The 15,150-nt window shown below is 40.2% G+C and overlaps 1 protein-coding gene and 1 long non-coding RNA gene across 5 annotated transcripts in view; one reads left to right on the forward strand and one right to left on the reverse strand.

The window, feature by feature from the left end:
* The first annotated feature begins 201 nt into the window (after positions 1-201).
* Positions 202-15,150, forward strand: part of FNBP1L (formin binding protein 1 like) — a 107,184-nt gene continuing 92,235 nt past the window's right edge. Inside the window, exon 1 of one of the 4 annotated variants that reach the window (XM_028514079.2) lies at positions 202-480. In XM_028514079.2, coding sequence (XP_028369880.1) covers positions 457-480 — 24 coding nt within the window. In that variant the 5' untranslated portion in view covers positions 202-456. The remainder of the gene's footprint in view (positions 481-15,150) is intronic. The other 3 variants (XM_028514077.2, XM_036026439.1, XM_036026440.1) reach the window with 3 other exon arrangements.
* LOC118500692 lies at positions 4,047-4,609 on the reverse strand. The gene is made up of 2 exons (XR_004903267.1): positions 4,364-4,609; positions 4,047-4,145 (listed from the first exon to the last, which is right to left on the reverse strand). It is a non-coding gene; the product is annotated as an uncharacterized LOC118500692 (long non-coding RNA).

A 15,150-nucleotide genomic window follows, 5' to 3' on the forward strand; every position in this document is an offset into this window, starting at 1 on the left:
CTCTGCCTTTCCGTCTTGGAGAAAGGGATCCGAGTGGCAGCGGCGGTGAGACTGTCCGACGCCCGAGGTGCAGGAGGGAAGAGATCCTGCCCGGAGCCGGACAGGTGGTTGACCCTCTAGCTGTAGGACCCCGCCGGCTGTGGCCGGGAGAGAGTGGGTCCGCCCCGATCCCAGGGTGCACCGCGCCCCGCCCCCTCCCCTCTCCCCGTCCCGCCTCCCCTAGTCCCCGGCCCCCTCCCTGCCAGCTCCTGGAGGCGGGGACGCGGCGGTGGCGTCGGCTTCTCTGGTCGACTCTTTCTCACTCACTGGGGAGCCTGGCGGTGGCGGCACCTTCGGAGGCAGAGCTGCAGAACCTCGAGCCCGTGGGCCAGCTAGTGGGAGGTCGTACAGACTCACGGCAGAACCGACCGACGGAGAGCGGGGCAGCCAGACGGCCGAGTCGCTTCAAGTTCCGCCATGAGCTGGGGCACGGAGCTGTGGGTGAGTCCGGGCTAGGGGATCCCAGCGCGGACCCTTGCCCCGGAGGGGCGCGGGCAGGGTGGGTGCCGCCGACCGCCGTCGGTCACGGCGCATCGAGCCGTCCCCGCCCCTGGCGGAGGTTGGGGTCCCGCACCTCTTTGTGTGCAGACCCTGTCGAGAGGCCGGGGGCGGAGGGGCTGCTGGTGTGCGCTCCCGCCTCTGCCGCCGCGGTGGGGCTGAGGGCAGCGCCTTGGATGGTGGGAGGAGCGGCCCGCGGGCTCCCGCGTCCTCCGCCGTCTTCTCTCGAGCCCTCTCCCTCCTCCGCCTTTACTTTACCGGTGTCTGGCTGCGCGCCGGGCCCGCGCTTCTGTGCCTTTGTATCTCCCCGCCTGGAGGCGGGGGAGGGGGCCCATTGTCCCGAAGGGGCGCTGTTCGCGGTCGGGGAGGGGCCCGCAGCCCCCCCCCCCCCCCGCCCTGGCGGGGGTCCCCGGGGCGAGGGCGTCGCCGGGCCGGGGCTGCGCGGGCAGCCTCGAGGCGCTGCCCGGCGCCGTCCGCCGTGCTCACCCCAGGTAGGGGAGTCCGGCGGCTTTGTTCGGAGCCCGGCCTCGGGGCGGTCAGGCCCAGCCTACACGCCCATTTCCCTCTCCGGTCTCCGGGCTTCGGACCCCGCAGCTTCAGGGACTCCCGCTGGGCCACCTCTGGCTGCTACCTGGGGCTGGGGGGTGGGGAGGCGGTGGCTTTTGGGATCTGAATTAAATTGAGTGATCGACAGGGAAGCCAATTTTGCCAAAAGGAGTGTACGGCTTCCCGTTTGCTTTACTTCTCCTACCGTTCTTTATTCTCACACGTTTTCCTTCTTTCCTTCCTCTTTCTTCCTTGCCTTTTTTGGGCGCTGAAAGCTCCAGACAATGCCCAGTGTCTGGACAGGGTGCGGGTGGACTGTAATCGGTCGCACAATTCGCTCGCGACGCCGCCAGGGTAGGGTGGAGGTGTGAGGGCAGTGATTACTCAGGTGCGGCGGAGGGACAGGGGGCGTGGGGGCGCTGTCCCGAGAGCCGCCTGGCCTCGGCCACTCCCCTGTTATCCCACCTGTGCATATTTTCCGTGCCTTTTGTTAACGACGGTCTCGTGAAATCACGGCAGAGAAAGGGGAGAAATAACTTTTTAGTCTTTTTACGTGCTCGTAGGATTTAAATGAGAGCAGATCGGTTAATTGAAGGGCAAAACGTTTTGTTATTTTTCACATTTTACAGATTGGGAAGCTTAGAACTGAAAGAGGCTTTAGAATTCATCGAGTTGAACACCTACTTAGCCAGCCCAGGAATCTCCTGTTACATTGTGGACAAGTGTTTGCTTAGTCTGTAAACATACTACCCAAGAGAAAATATCTCAGGAGCCTCTTCATTTCGGTTCTTAGATAGCATTAATTGTTCTTATATTGGGGAGGAATATAGAACAGGTGAATTATGTAAAATTTAACCCTTTGCTTTGTTTGGTTGGATTCTCAAGTGTTACTGGTCTTTTCCCTTTGGTTTTGTATGTTCTGTAATTGATTATAGTGTGTGGTTTGGTACCTTCTATATTTAATTATAGTGTGCCATCTATTAAAGGAAATGGGTATAGTTTTATTTTCCACTTTTATAGTTAGAAAGCATTTTAATTTTTACATGATTAAATGACTCAAATTTCAGATTTTAAAAAGTACACAAAGGAAAACAGTGGAAGAATATTATTTAGATTTAACTCTTAATTTAGGTTCAAAAAAGTCACTTTCTATCACATTATAGAAAAACAGTTTTTAGGAGAAACTGTAATATTTTAGTGAAGACTAAACTACAATTTTTAATTTTTTAAATAGTTTATTTTTTATTGTATTTTTCCCATTACGATTCATCCTTCTTATACCCTCTTTCAACCTCCGCTGCTGCCACCTGCCCCAATCACCACACTGTTGTCGAGGTCCATGAATTCTTTTTCTTTTTTTGCTGGCTCCATCCACCCCAAACCCTAATATTTTTAAATTTTAATTTAAGATTATAATACATTCAGAAGCAATTACTGCCCCTCCTCCACTGTCTCCTGTAATTTGGTTATTTACTTTTAGCATTTAAAAAAATACTTATTCATTATTAGAAGGAAGGGGAGGGAGAAAGAGGGAGAGAAAAATGGATGTGAGAAACATCAGTTGGTTGCCCGAGGGGCTGGGGACCAGGCTGAAACCCTTGCTCTTTTCTTCACCCAAAGTCACCCAGCCAACTGGGCCTCACAGGTCACGGCTACTTTAAGCATTTTAATAGAACAGCAGTTTGAAAAGGTAAAGTGTAGAAGAGATGGGATTTTCTGTCCTAGTGTCTTTTTCTGAGAATTATAAAAAAATACTAGAAATTTTTCTCCTAGAATTTAATCTCCATGTTTGAAATATTTTAGTGGTTTGAGGATTTGAGGGAAACATTTATTAGGAACTAAATAATGTGTAATCAACTAATATCAACTGGATACTTAAACCTTAGATAAGTAGTAGATGGTGTACAGGACTATTGGGACCAGAAGAGACCTTAGAAAAATTTGACTGGAATTCCTGTTTTTACTGTTTTCAGTTTTGAAAAAGGTCATTGTGCTTTCAGTGGATTGTAACAGACCCCTACACTATACTATGTGCTCTTGCCATTGAGGAATTTGAGGTTGGGAAAAGTCTCTTGAAAGTTTGAATATAGAAACCAGTTCTCATGTTATTTCAGGTTTAGAATCTCATTACTGTCCCGAAGTTTTAGTTATTGAGACCATGTTATTACAAAAACTGATATGTATTGATAGTTATGCACTCAAACTTAAGGTTCTTATAATATTCATTGGAGTTGTATTGCTGTCAGTGATTTCTTATGTGTTATGTTAAAATCAAGAATAAAGTAATAGAGAGCCACTCTAATACTGATTCTGTGGGACAGAACTGATAGTGATAGGCCAAGTGGGTCGTGTCAGACTTTTCATGTGCAGTTGTGTGGGGATATAAAGTAAACATGGGTGATATAAAGTAACACACTTTTGAGCAGTGTTTTAGGGAATTTCTAGTGTTCCAAATGAATATTTAAGTAAGGTAGAGATGCAGTTCTGGGTTCTGTGTTCTTGGTAATATCAAACATAGATTGGACAGTGTCTTTTTTCAGGATGCAATGTAATTATTAGGTAGAATCTTAGGCATTGTTTATTGTGTTTATTTCTTATTACCACAGGAAGAATGGTTGAATCAGAAATAATCCAAATATTATTAATGATTTCACAAAGCACAGATTTTTGTAATTATTAGCTCTTTTTACAAATAAGGAAATTAGTGATTGGGGAAGTTCTTTGTTTAATCAGAAAGTTTTATTTATTAAGAGATGGCATTTTAGTTTTTTGAGGACCCAATTAAAGTTCAAAAGAAAAAATCCATATATGATTGTGAGTGTATGTATAGAGTAGTTTCAAATATCTGACTTGATTTATAAGGGCTTATATCCCTTTCTTAATGCCTTAGTTTCATGGTCTGTATGATTTTTGGCCCTTAGTTTTAAGAGTGCATAATTTAAATACCATTGTTATTTTTATTGTATTATTAGCTAAGTGTATTTGACAAAGCTCATGTCTTTGGGAAGAAATTGAAAATGTAGATTGGATAGTAGAGTCAGTGGATTATTTAAGTTATTGGCCTATGTTCTGCCTGTAAACATGGGTTGATATGATATATAGAAAACAGTAGGTAGAATACGGTTTTAAGTCTCCAGCCAAACACACATTTTATAGATTGGGGGAAGGAGGAAGCATAAATGTTTTAAGATAAAGGCAACGAAGGGGAATGGAAATGAAAGGTTTAAGGAAATAGCAGTGCAGAGGACATCCTGCTCAGAGACAACTCTCCAGCTCCCACCTCATCTCAACAATTTAATTGTTCCTTATCTTTGTCCTCATAGCACTTTATATAGCACTTCTATTTTAACAATTGTATTGTAAGTGTGCTAGACTTTTGAGTTGAGTGCAGGAATTGAGTTAATTTTTCTCTGTTTTACTGACTACAACAATGCCTGTAGGTAGTCATGCATGTTTTGTCCAGTTGAATTAACACTGTATTTTTCAGACTATAAGACGCACCTTCCTTGCAATTTGGGAGAAAAGCGGGGTGTGTCTTATAGTCCTAATGTAGCTTTACATGTACATTGGTGAAATGTTATGTTATTTATGTTATTAAATATTTTACCATATTTTTTTGCTTCAAAATTGTTTTTCCTATTTTCCTCTAAAACCGAGGTGCATCTTATGGTCTGAAAAATATGGCAGTTCCCTGCATTATCCAAAGTATTGGCTGTTGATTAATAAGTCCACCCCCAAGGAAGTCTTTGTGTACTAAAGGCCTTTATAGGTGATGATAGATTAGGTGGTCTAGATAACAGTTTAAGAAGGTCTAAACAAGCTGAAAGAAACCAAAATGAGCCTGGCTGGCGTAGCTCAGTGGATTGAGTGCGGGCTGTGAACCAAAGTGTCGCAGGTTCGATTCCCAGCCAGGGTACATGCCTGGGTTGCAGGCCATAACCTCCAGCAACTACACATAGATGTTTCTCTCTATCTCCTTCCCTTCCCTCTCTAAAAATAAATAAAAATAAAAAAATCTTAAAAAAAAAAGAAACCAAAATGATAAAGCTCAGTTTTACTACTTGGGTGTTTTTTTTACACATTGGGGAAGAACTGACCTAAAAGTAGTTCTTGTGAATTTACCTCACTGATAACTTGGGGATTTGACTACCAAAGCAACTGATGAAGTCTTAGGCCATGTTAATAGTTTTGTCTAGGACAAAGGAATTGGTTCCATTGTAGTGTATAATGGTTAGACTCTATCTGTAATACTGACTTGAATATTCAAATTTTTTTTAGAAAATTCTTATCTAGAGGATGTTGACAAAGAAAACTTTTTATCATTGTGAACTGTATTGTTTTTCCGAAGGCCATGAAACTGCTGTAGGAATTTAGTTTAGAAAAAATAAAATTATTGTGTCTATTATAGAGAAGCACTGTGTAATGTATGCTTAGATTTATGAAGACTTATCATATCAGCCCTTTGTGAGGAAACTTAGAGTTACTTTGACATGATACTACTTTTTTTTACTCCAAATTCTTCCTACATTGATATCACTGTTGAGAATATCCTGTATTGACCAGTTCCTATCAACTCCCTCCCTCCAGACTATACACTGTGGATATCATCTTTCTTAATGGGACTACCACCTTATGTTATAGTTATTTCTTATATATTCAAATCTTTGGAAAATGGTCATGGTAAATACTTATATTTTATATTCTGTTTTGTTGGTAGAAATTGTCATGTTCAGTATTACAGATGTTTTACAAATGTTATTCCTTAAGGAGGGTGAGAGTTAAAACAGCTTTTTATGCCTCCATTCTGACCTGACTAAAACGAGGTGGGAGCCGGAGAGTTGTCTCTGAGCAGGATGTCCTCTGCACTGCTATTTCCTTAAACCTTTCATTTCCATTCCCCTTTGTTGCCTTTATCTTAAAACATTTATGCTTCATCTTTCTCCCAATCTATAAAATGTGGGTTTGGCTGGAGACTTAAAACTGTATTCTACCTACTGTTTCCTATATATCAACCCATATTTACAGGCAGAACATAGGCGAAGACAATAGCAATGGTTTATAATTATGGAACACCCTCTATGTGTACCTACAAGTGGTGTCTTATTTAATAATATACAGTCCTTAAACATTTTTGGCTGAATATAAGAAGTGGAAAATTCTGTTTTGAGGAACATAATCATACCTATAGCATTTAAAAATTAGTACAAAGAGATTATATGAAGACTTTGTTTTATAGGAATTAAAAGCTGTTCTGTCAATACATATTAGTTCAGACTATGTACAGTATATCAGACATACCAAAAGGATATTTGGCATAAGGAGGGTTTGCATATGGGGATTCCTGAGAAGTTCCTGGAGGGCAGAGATCACATCTTACTCATTAGTTATTCATTGCCTGATTCATTGCTGTACCCTCAGCTCAGCACACTGGCTGGCATGGAGCCTAACACTACCAGGATCTGTAGTAAATGTTTGCTATACTCACCTGGGTATAGTGGTTAGGTTTGGCTTGAATTTGAGTATAGGATGCCTGAAATTAATGGTGAATGGTAGAATGGGACCAGACTAAAATGTCCATCTGGCTGAATGCTTGATTCAAATTCATGAATTAAGAGAGTGTGTGTGTGTGTGTGTGTGTGTGTGAGCATAGTTATGCTTTAGCATATAATTAACTCAATATAATTAACTCAATTTTTAGACTATTTAAAAATTCCACAGAAGGAAATTTTCGTTTGTTAGGTAGAAAGGATTCTCTCTCTTCTGAATCCTTTGGTAGTAGTAGGAGGAATACCACTGGGTCTTAGGACACAAGAGTTGTACTGATTCAATTAGTTCTGCGAGAATATCTGAAGCATGTTGTTTGTGCCTTTAATAATATGTTATTGGTTCTGAAATCAGTTGTATTTTTAACACGTTATTCCTGCAATTTGTTTTGTGTTGTTTTTTTCCTTTGTCTTTGATCTGTGACTATTTTTACTTTTATGTCAATTTAGTTCCAGTGTTTTTCTGAGGATGAGAGGTGTTCAATGGGAGAATGCAGTTAAGTTTTCACCCTCTAGGTTTGCTTTAATTACTATAGTTTCATTAGCTGCTTTATGGACTAAGTTTCTCACATAATAAAAATAGGTTACAATATTTTGAGATATCACTTCTTAATTGATAGAATGATAGATGCTTTAAAATTGAAAATTATGCTTAAAATCTGTTGGTGTTACAATTAATTTTAATACTTTAAATCTGTGCTTTTAAGCATTTTTCCTCTTTTTCTACAATAGGTTGTATTACTTCTGTGATTACTTTTACAGAAATTTCATTGCCTAGTTCTTTGAAACCACCTCTTTGTAAGATTACATCTGACTGGTTTTTGTAATGTGGGATTCAATATTTAGATGTTATTTGACTCCTTTTTGTAATGTGAGATTCAGCATTTAGAATTTGTATGGAGCCCAAGAGAAGGAAGTCTAGAATAATAAAAGTAAAGGTTTTTGTAAAATGTTCCTATAGAATCCAAATTAGTTAATAATTGGTACTTAGGAGCAATTTTTCCTTAAGTTCTTGATATAGAGAACTAATCATCAGAATTTAACAGTACTTCATGAAATATGTGAAATATTATATATTTGTTATAGTTTGAAAAAGCAATAGGGTCAAATTTTCCCATTTTGGCACATCTGGGTGTTGACCTCATCCCAGGCCAACACCCAGATTATAGGATGTGGGGCAGAGGGCCTTGTATACAAGCTTGTATACTTGGTACCATTTGCACGCAGAGACATCACCCACTTTAGTGGCCATTGCCTTTTCACAGAGGTGGAAGTCCAGATAGTTCTGTCAACAGTTTCTGATCTGGTTCTGACTGGGGAAGAGGCTGTCAAAAGGCAGGGGTAGTGTGGTAGTTCCTGATTTTTGTCTTGATGTCTTCTGTCACGTTGCTGACTCCTAAAGATGTCCCTGAAATTGCTCGAAGCTCAATGTGATGTCCAGTAAAGTGATAATAGCTTTAAAGGAAACACAGAAACCATTACTTTGGAACCAACGTTGTGGACTTAGACTGTGACCTAAATTAAGTTAGCACCCTTTAATATTTGCCAAAGGTAAATATAATTAATATTTGTTAACTTTTTAATCTGAAAATTTCCTTTTCACCTGTATTTTTAAAGTTTTATTGAAATACAGCATTCATATATTTAAGTGTACAAATTTTATACTCATGTGCAACATTTTTAAAAATGAATATACTCATGTAAGTCCCACAGAGATCAAGATATAGACTCTGTCTTATGCCATTCTTAGTAAATACACCCTCCCTCAATGTAACCACTGTTCTGACTTGGATTGCCATTCATTAGCTTTGTAGGTATTTTTTTATATCATGTAAATGATATGGTACTATATATTCTCTTTTCCCCCTCACTTGTTTCATTTAACATGATGTCTGTGAGAATCAGCCTCTTATGGTTAGTTTGTAGTATTCCGTTGTATGTATAGGATTTGCATTTTCTCCTGTCATGTGCCTGGGGTCACTTGTAGTCTGGGACCATCTTTAAACCAAGTTCAAGACTTGAAATTCCATTGTGTGGTTGTTGGACTTGGATATTAGTCCCTTAACTCTTGATATATTAATACAACAAAGATCCTGATTTTCAGGATTAACAAATATCCTTAGGGGGAAAGTGCTTACATGTTGTTTTTTCTTTCTGTGTTCTCATTTTTGTTTCACTTATAACTTTAATTTCCTTTCTTTTTTAAAAAATATTTATTTATTTATTTTTAGAGAGATGGGAAGGTAGGGAGAAAGAGGAAAGAAATGTTGATGTGCAAGAGATACATCGACGGGTTGAACTGGCCTGCAACCCAGGCATGTGCCCTGACTGGGAATGAACCAGCAACCTGTTTGCAGGCCAGCGTGAGCCACACCAGCCAGGGCTGACTTTAATTCCTAATAGCTACTTGGATTTTGGAGCAATATCTTCTTTTAGTTCTTTGTGTATATCAAAGATAGGTTTTTGTTTTGTTGTGTTTAGGTTTCTTGTTCATGCATAATATCCATAGCCTCCAAGGTGCTTTTTTTTTTTCCTCTTTGTGACTTTTGGTTCCTGTCTTTCATGTTAGAGACTTTCCTTAAATATTTAGTGATCTCAGAACCCTGCAAAGACATCTGTCAAGATTAAGGCCTACTGAGCTCTGATACACCAAATCTGTAAGTTTAGGGTTTAGGCTGTGTGGAGTTTTTGATCCCTTTAAGGGATTTTGCATGATACCTTACTTCGGGATTGTTCAGATCCTCTACCTCTTTTCCAATCCTATTGTGAAAGCCTAGGAGGTTTACTGTTTTTTCTAAAGGGTGCTATAGTCTTTCTTTTGAAGTCAAATTTATTCTGGCTGTTTATAGGTTTGGGAGCCACATTTGATTTTTTTTAAAACACAGGTACTTACATAGTTTATTTGTCTTATATAATAAGAACTTTGGAGGTAGACAGTCACTGGCAAGGGTTCATGAACTCAGCACTGTCAGGGTCAGCATTTGTGCAGCTGTTTTTTGAAATTTCCCTGAGGATTGCAGGATGGTGCAGCTCCAACTATTATGTCTGTATTTAAGGAAAGAATAAAAAAAGGAACAATATCAACTTACCTGCCTGTTTATTGGGAGGGCTAAAGCTTTCCAGGGGCTCCACAACAAACTTGCCCTTAGTTAGGTCTCACTGTCTAAGGTTCTGCACATTGCCACTTGAACAAAATTAGGGTTCTGTTAGAAAGGAAGAAGGGGGATAGGTATAAGACACCCCAGAACATAGCATTTATGGTCTCTGTCCCCAATGAGTTAATAATGGCTTTGTGGAAGATATGTACATGTCTTCTCCATATACACGCATGTACATGCATATATGTGTGTGTATGAATAATAGTGCATGAGTTAAGAAAAGGCCATGTAAGTGACAAAGCAGATATTTTAGAGATGACATTTTTAGGGGTCTAATAAGCCCATCATTGTTTTAATAGGCCTCATAGTGAAGGCTTATGTGTCTTACCTGGAATCTGTGGGCTGCTTCTTGCTTGCTACACCATGCCATGCTGTATCACTTGCTAGAGCAGATGGGTGTTCTGAGCAAGTGTACAGAATTGATGGACAGGGTGTGAAGTTGACCAGACCCCTGGACTATGTGAAGGCACTACAGGGACCAAGGGAAGGGTCCTGAAACTAGAAGTCCAGAATATTTTTCATGAGTGGAAAGTTTTCCTGAATGTTGGAAACAATAAAGATATCCTGTAATTATCCAAGTTTCTGTCAACTAAATTAATATCAAGCTATAAAATTGCCTCCAGAGAAGAAGAGACATCAGCCTGGCACTTTTTTTCTCTTTGTTTGTTTGTTTCCCCTCTTTATTTTTTTATTTTTTATAATTCACTAGCTATTTACTTATTTATTTATTTTGAAATTTAATTTTATTTTAATTGTTGTTGAAGTACAGTTTTCTGCCTTTTACCCCCATCCCAGCCCACCCCCCCAGACCTCCCCACCTCCTGTTTCCACCCATTTCCCCTCTTTAAATTGATATATTAGAATGGTATATTTGTTATAATTAATTAACCGGTAATGATATATTATTATTAACTAAAGTCCACAGTTTATTTATAATTTTCTTAGTTTTTATCTAATGTCTTTTTCTGTTCTCACATTACATTTAGTGGTCATGTCTCTGTAGGCAGTTCTTCTAGCATGTGCCATTTTCTCCAACTTTCTTTGTGTTTGATGACCTTGAGAGTTTAGAGGGGTACTGGTCAGGTATGATGCCTCTGTATTGGAATTTGATGTGTTTCTCATGATCAGACTAGGGTTATGAGTTTGGAGGAAAAATATGTGCCATTTTTATCATACCATTTTAAGGGTGCATATTAACAGGATTTATCACTGTTGATATTGATCTTTGTCATTGGCTGAAGTAGTGTTTGTCGGGTTATTCCACTGTAAAATTATTTTTTTCCCCTTATGTATATTGTATTCTCTGGGAGGAAGTCACAATGTACAGCCCGCACTTAGAAGTTATGGTCCTCTCTTTTAGGGTGGATCATCTACATAATTTATTTGGAATTCAGAAGAGTGGGATATTTGTCTCCCTCCCCCATTTATTAATTTATTTAGTAATTTCTTTATATCAGTATGGACTTGGATATTTATTTTATACTTTGGGTTATAATCCATTACTATGTCACTTGGTTTGTTGCTCAAATTGTTCCAACGTTGGCCATTGGGAGTTTTTCAGCTGTGTCCCATAACATATCTCCATCAATAATGGTATTTAAAGTACTTTCTTCTTTCTGGAATACAAGATGGTCCAGTCGTATTTTGCATATTTCCTGTCTCAGTCCTAGAATCATTAATTATTTCAAAGAATCCTGATTTCTTTTATTGAAGCATGGTATTAGAAACTAAGATATGGATGCTAGATGTGCTTGTGCTACTGGTATTAATTTCTTTTAGTCCCCCTCAGCTGATAAAACAAATGTGTTTGTGTATACTAACCTGCATATATACACATATCTATAAATATTTCTATGTGTAACCAACCATCTGTATCTAATTAAATTAGTTCTTACTGATGTCGCCAACTTTATTCAATTACTACATGTATCCTTCCAGCCTCTTTTCCTTGCTTTTCTGTAAATTCACTTTTAACTCCCTTCAGCTGATACTCATTTGCTTAATTGTTCCTTTTCATTATACAGGGTCTGGCAGAAGTAAGACTTGCTTCAGTGTGGTAGGTCGGGTAATAACATGGGTATAATAATTTATAGTTTTAACTTGAATGTGTCATATGGTATGCTTGAGTATGATATTGTTATGTTACAGAATTACATGCTTATGATTTTGTAATAAAAGATTTTTTAATAAAAAGGGCATTATTTGTGCTGGACCTCTGTATATTTATAGCAACATCAGAGTTGTTAACTTGTAGCTGTTCCCCCTTTCTATGGGGAACAACATTATCAACTAGAGTACAGTACTTAAATGCAGTTCCATTTCCTTTTTTAACTTATGGACTCCTCATTTTCAAAGTTAGTTAGGTTGGCAACATTCCCCTATCCTCTTAAGTGAGGTTGTTTAATACATTCATAGTATATTTTCTTATTTTCTTACTTAGGATCCTCTGACTTTATCAATGATTTTTTAAAAATTTGCATATATTGCCCTGGCTGGTGTGGCTCAGTGGATTGAGTGCCAGCCTGTGAACCAAAGGGTCCCTGGTTCGCTCCCCAGTCAGGGCACATGCCTGGGTTTCGGGCCAGATCCACAGTTGGGGGCACATGAGAGGCAACCACACATTGATGTTTCTCTCCCTCTCTTTCTCCTTCCAACCCCTTTCTCTAAAAATAAATAGAATATTTTTAAAAAGTTAAAAAGAAGTGCATCTATTAAGATTTCTTCTTATAAATTCTCATCTGAGGATATGTTTATTGATTTTATTTATTTTTAAAAATTATATTTTATTGATTATGCTATTACAGTTGTCCTAATTTTTCTCCCTTTGCCCCCCTTACCACCTACTCCCTCAGGTAATCCCTATACCATTGTTCATGTCCATGGGTCATGTGTATAAATTCTTTAGCTACTCCATTTCCTGTACTGTGCTTTACATCCCCATGGCTATTCTGTAACTACTTATTTGTACTTCTTAATCCCCTCACCTCCTCACCCATTCCCCTACTCCCTCCTCCCATCTGGTAACCATCAAAATGCTCTCTGTAGTCATGATTCTTTCTCTGTTCTTCTTGTTTGCATAGTTTGTTTTTTAGATTCAGTTGTTGATATACATGTATTTGTTGCCATTTTATCGTTCATAGTTTTTATCTTTTTCTTAAATAAGTCCCTTTCACAGTTAGTATACTAACGGATTGGTGATGATGAACTCCTTTAATTTTTCTTGCCTGGGAAGTTCTTTATCTGCCATTTGATTCTAAATGATAGCTTTGCTGGGTAGAGCAATCTTGGCTGTAAGTCCCTGCATTTCATGACTCCAAATATTTCTTGCCAGTCCTTTTGATCCTGCAAAGTTTCTTTTGAGAAATCACCTGACAGTATCATAGGAACTCCCCTGTAGGTGACTAACTGCTTTTTGCTTGCTGCTTTTAAGGGTCTGTCTTTATCTTTAAACTTTGGCATTTTAATGATGTGTTTTGGAGTGGGCCTCTTTGCATCCATCTTGTTTGGGACTTTCTGTACTTTCAGGACTTGCATATCTATTTGCTTCACCAAGTTAGGGAAGTTTTCTTTCATAATTTTTTTCGAATAAATTTCCAATTTCTTGGTCTTTCTCTTCTTCTGGCATACCATATGAGGCAGATGTTGTAATGCTTGAAGTTGTCCCAGAGGCTGTTTGTACTGTTCTCATTTTTTTGTATTCTTTTTTCTTCTTGTTCTGATGGGTTGTTTTTTGCTTCCTTATGTTCCAAACATTGATTTGATTCTTGGCTTCTTCCACTTTACTGTTGTTTCCCTGTAAGTTATTCTTTATTTCAATTAGCGAATCCTTCGTTTCTGACTGGATCTTTTTTATGCTGTTAAGGTCTTCACTGAGTTCCTTGAGCAAGCTTATATGCAATGTTTTGAGCTCTGCATTTGGTAGATTGCTTGTCTACATATTTTTTAGTTCCTTTTCTGGAGTTTTGATCTGTTCTTTTATTTGGGCCGTGTGTCTTTGTTTGCCCATTTTGGCAGCCTCCTTGTGTTTGTTTCTATGTATTAGAGCTGCTATGACTCCTTATCTTGGTAGCATGGCCTAATGTGGTCCTGTAGGGTCCTGTAGGGTCCAGTGGCACAGCCACCCCTCTCACCTAAGCTGGGTACTTGAGATGTGCCCTTTGTGTGGGCTGAGTACATCCTCTTGTAGTTGAGCCTAGATTGTTGTTGGCAGGTCAGTGTGAGGGATTTACCCAGGTCAGTCAGCTGCAAAGACTGGCTGTGACCACTGACCACCAACCTCTGCCCTCTGTTCACCAACCTCTGCCCTCTGTTGAGGATCAGCTGTGCAGGGGCAGGGTGGTGGTGCTCCAGCATGGTCTGTAGCTGTCCACTGGGTGCGCTGGCTTTAGGGTTTCTCAGGTGGTGCAGGTCAAGGTCAGCCCCCACCTGTGTTTTGTCTGAGGCTACCCTGCCTGGACTCTGAAACAATCTGAGATGTTTGCTACTTGTGCTGGGCTTCGAGATTTCCAGTAAAAGCCAAGCTGTGTGTCTAGGTTGAATGCTGCCAGTATTGGACCCAGGGCAACTTAGCAAGCAGTAGGGATGCTGGGGGCTCACTGAGGCTGGCTGTTGCTTATTGGAGAGGATTTAGGAAGTTGTGAAGCATGTGAGCCTAGACTAGCATTCATATGGAAAAGCCACTGTTAACAGCTTGGGTGGGCTGGTAGATAGGTGGGATGGAGTCTCAGGGCATCTGTCTCCAGGGTGGAGCAAACAATATTAGCCGGGTTGATGGAGTCTCGGGTATGGCACCTGTTCTGCCAGCACTGTGGCTCTGTAGGGGGAGGGTTCAGAAAAGGGACAGTGGCCTCTGCCCACCTTTCTGTCTGGAAGAAAGCTGTCCCCTATTCTTGCCTTGATTCAGACACTTCATTTCTTCCATGTATGCCTTTGGTGCCTTTCAAGCTGCCATACCTGGTGCTGGAGCTCAGAGGGAGTGAGACTGAGTAAGTCCGTGTGTGGGTTCTTTAAGATGAACTGCTTGGAACTCCAGAAGTCTCTTTTACTAACTCACTCCCTGCTGGTTTTTGCAGCCAGGTGTTGTGGGGATTTATCTTCCTGGGCTGGGGGGCATGGTGTGGGGCTGGGACGACTCCCTCCCAAGATATCCCTCCTGAATTTATATCCACCACGTGTGGATGTGGGACCAGTCCATTCTGTGTCTCCTGTTCTCCTAGCATTCTGGATGGATGCGGTTTCTTTGATTCTGTAGTTGTCAGACTTCCATTCAACTTGATTTCTAACAGTTCTGAATGATGACTGTTCTATAATTGGTTATTTTGATGTTGTTGTTTGAGGAGGCGAGCTGCCATCATGACTGGAATTTC

Source organism: Phyllostomus discolor, chromosome 5, assembly GCF_004126475.2.
Source record: "Phyllostomus discolor isolate MPI-MPIP mPhyDis1 chromosome 5, mPhyDis1.pri.v3, whole genome shotgun sequence".
Taxonomy (NCBI): domain Eukaryota; kingdom Metazoa; phylum Chordata; class Mammalia; order Chiroptera; family Phyllostomidae; genus Phyllostomus; species Phyllostomus discolor.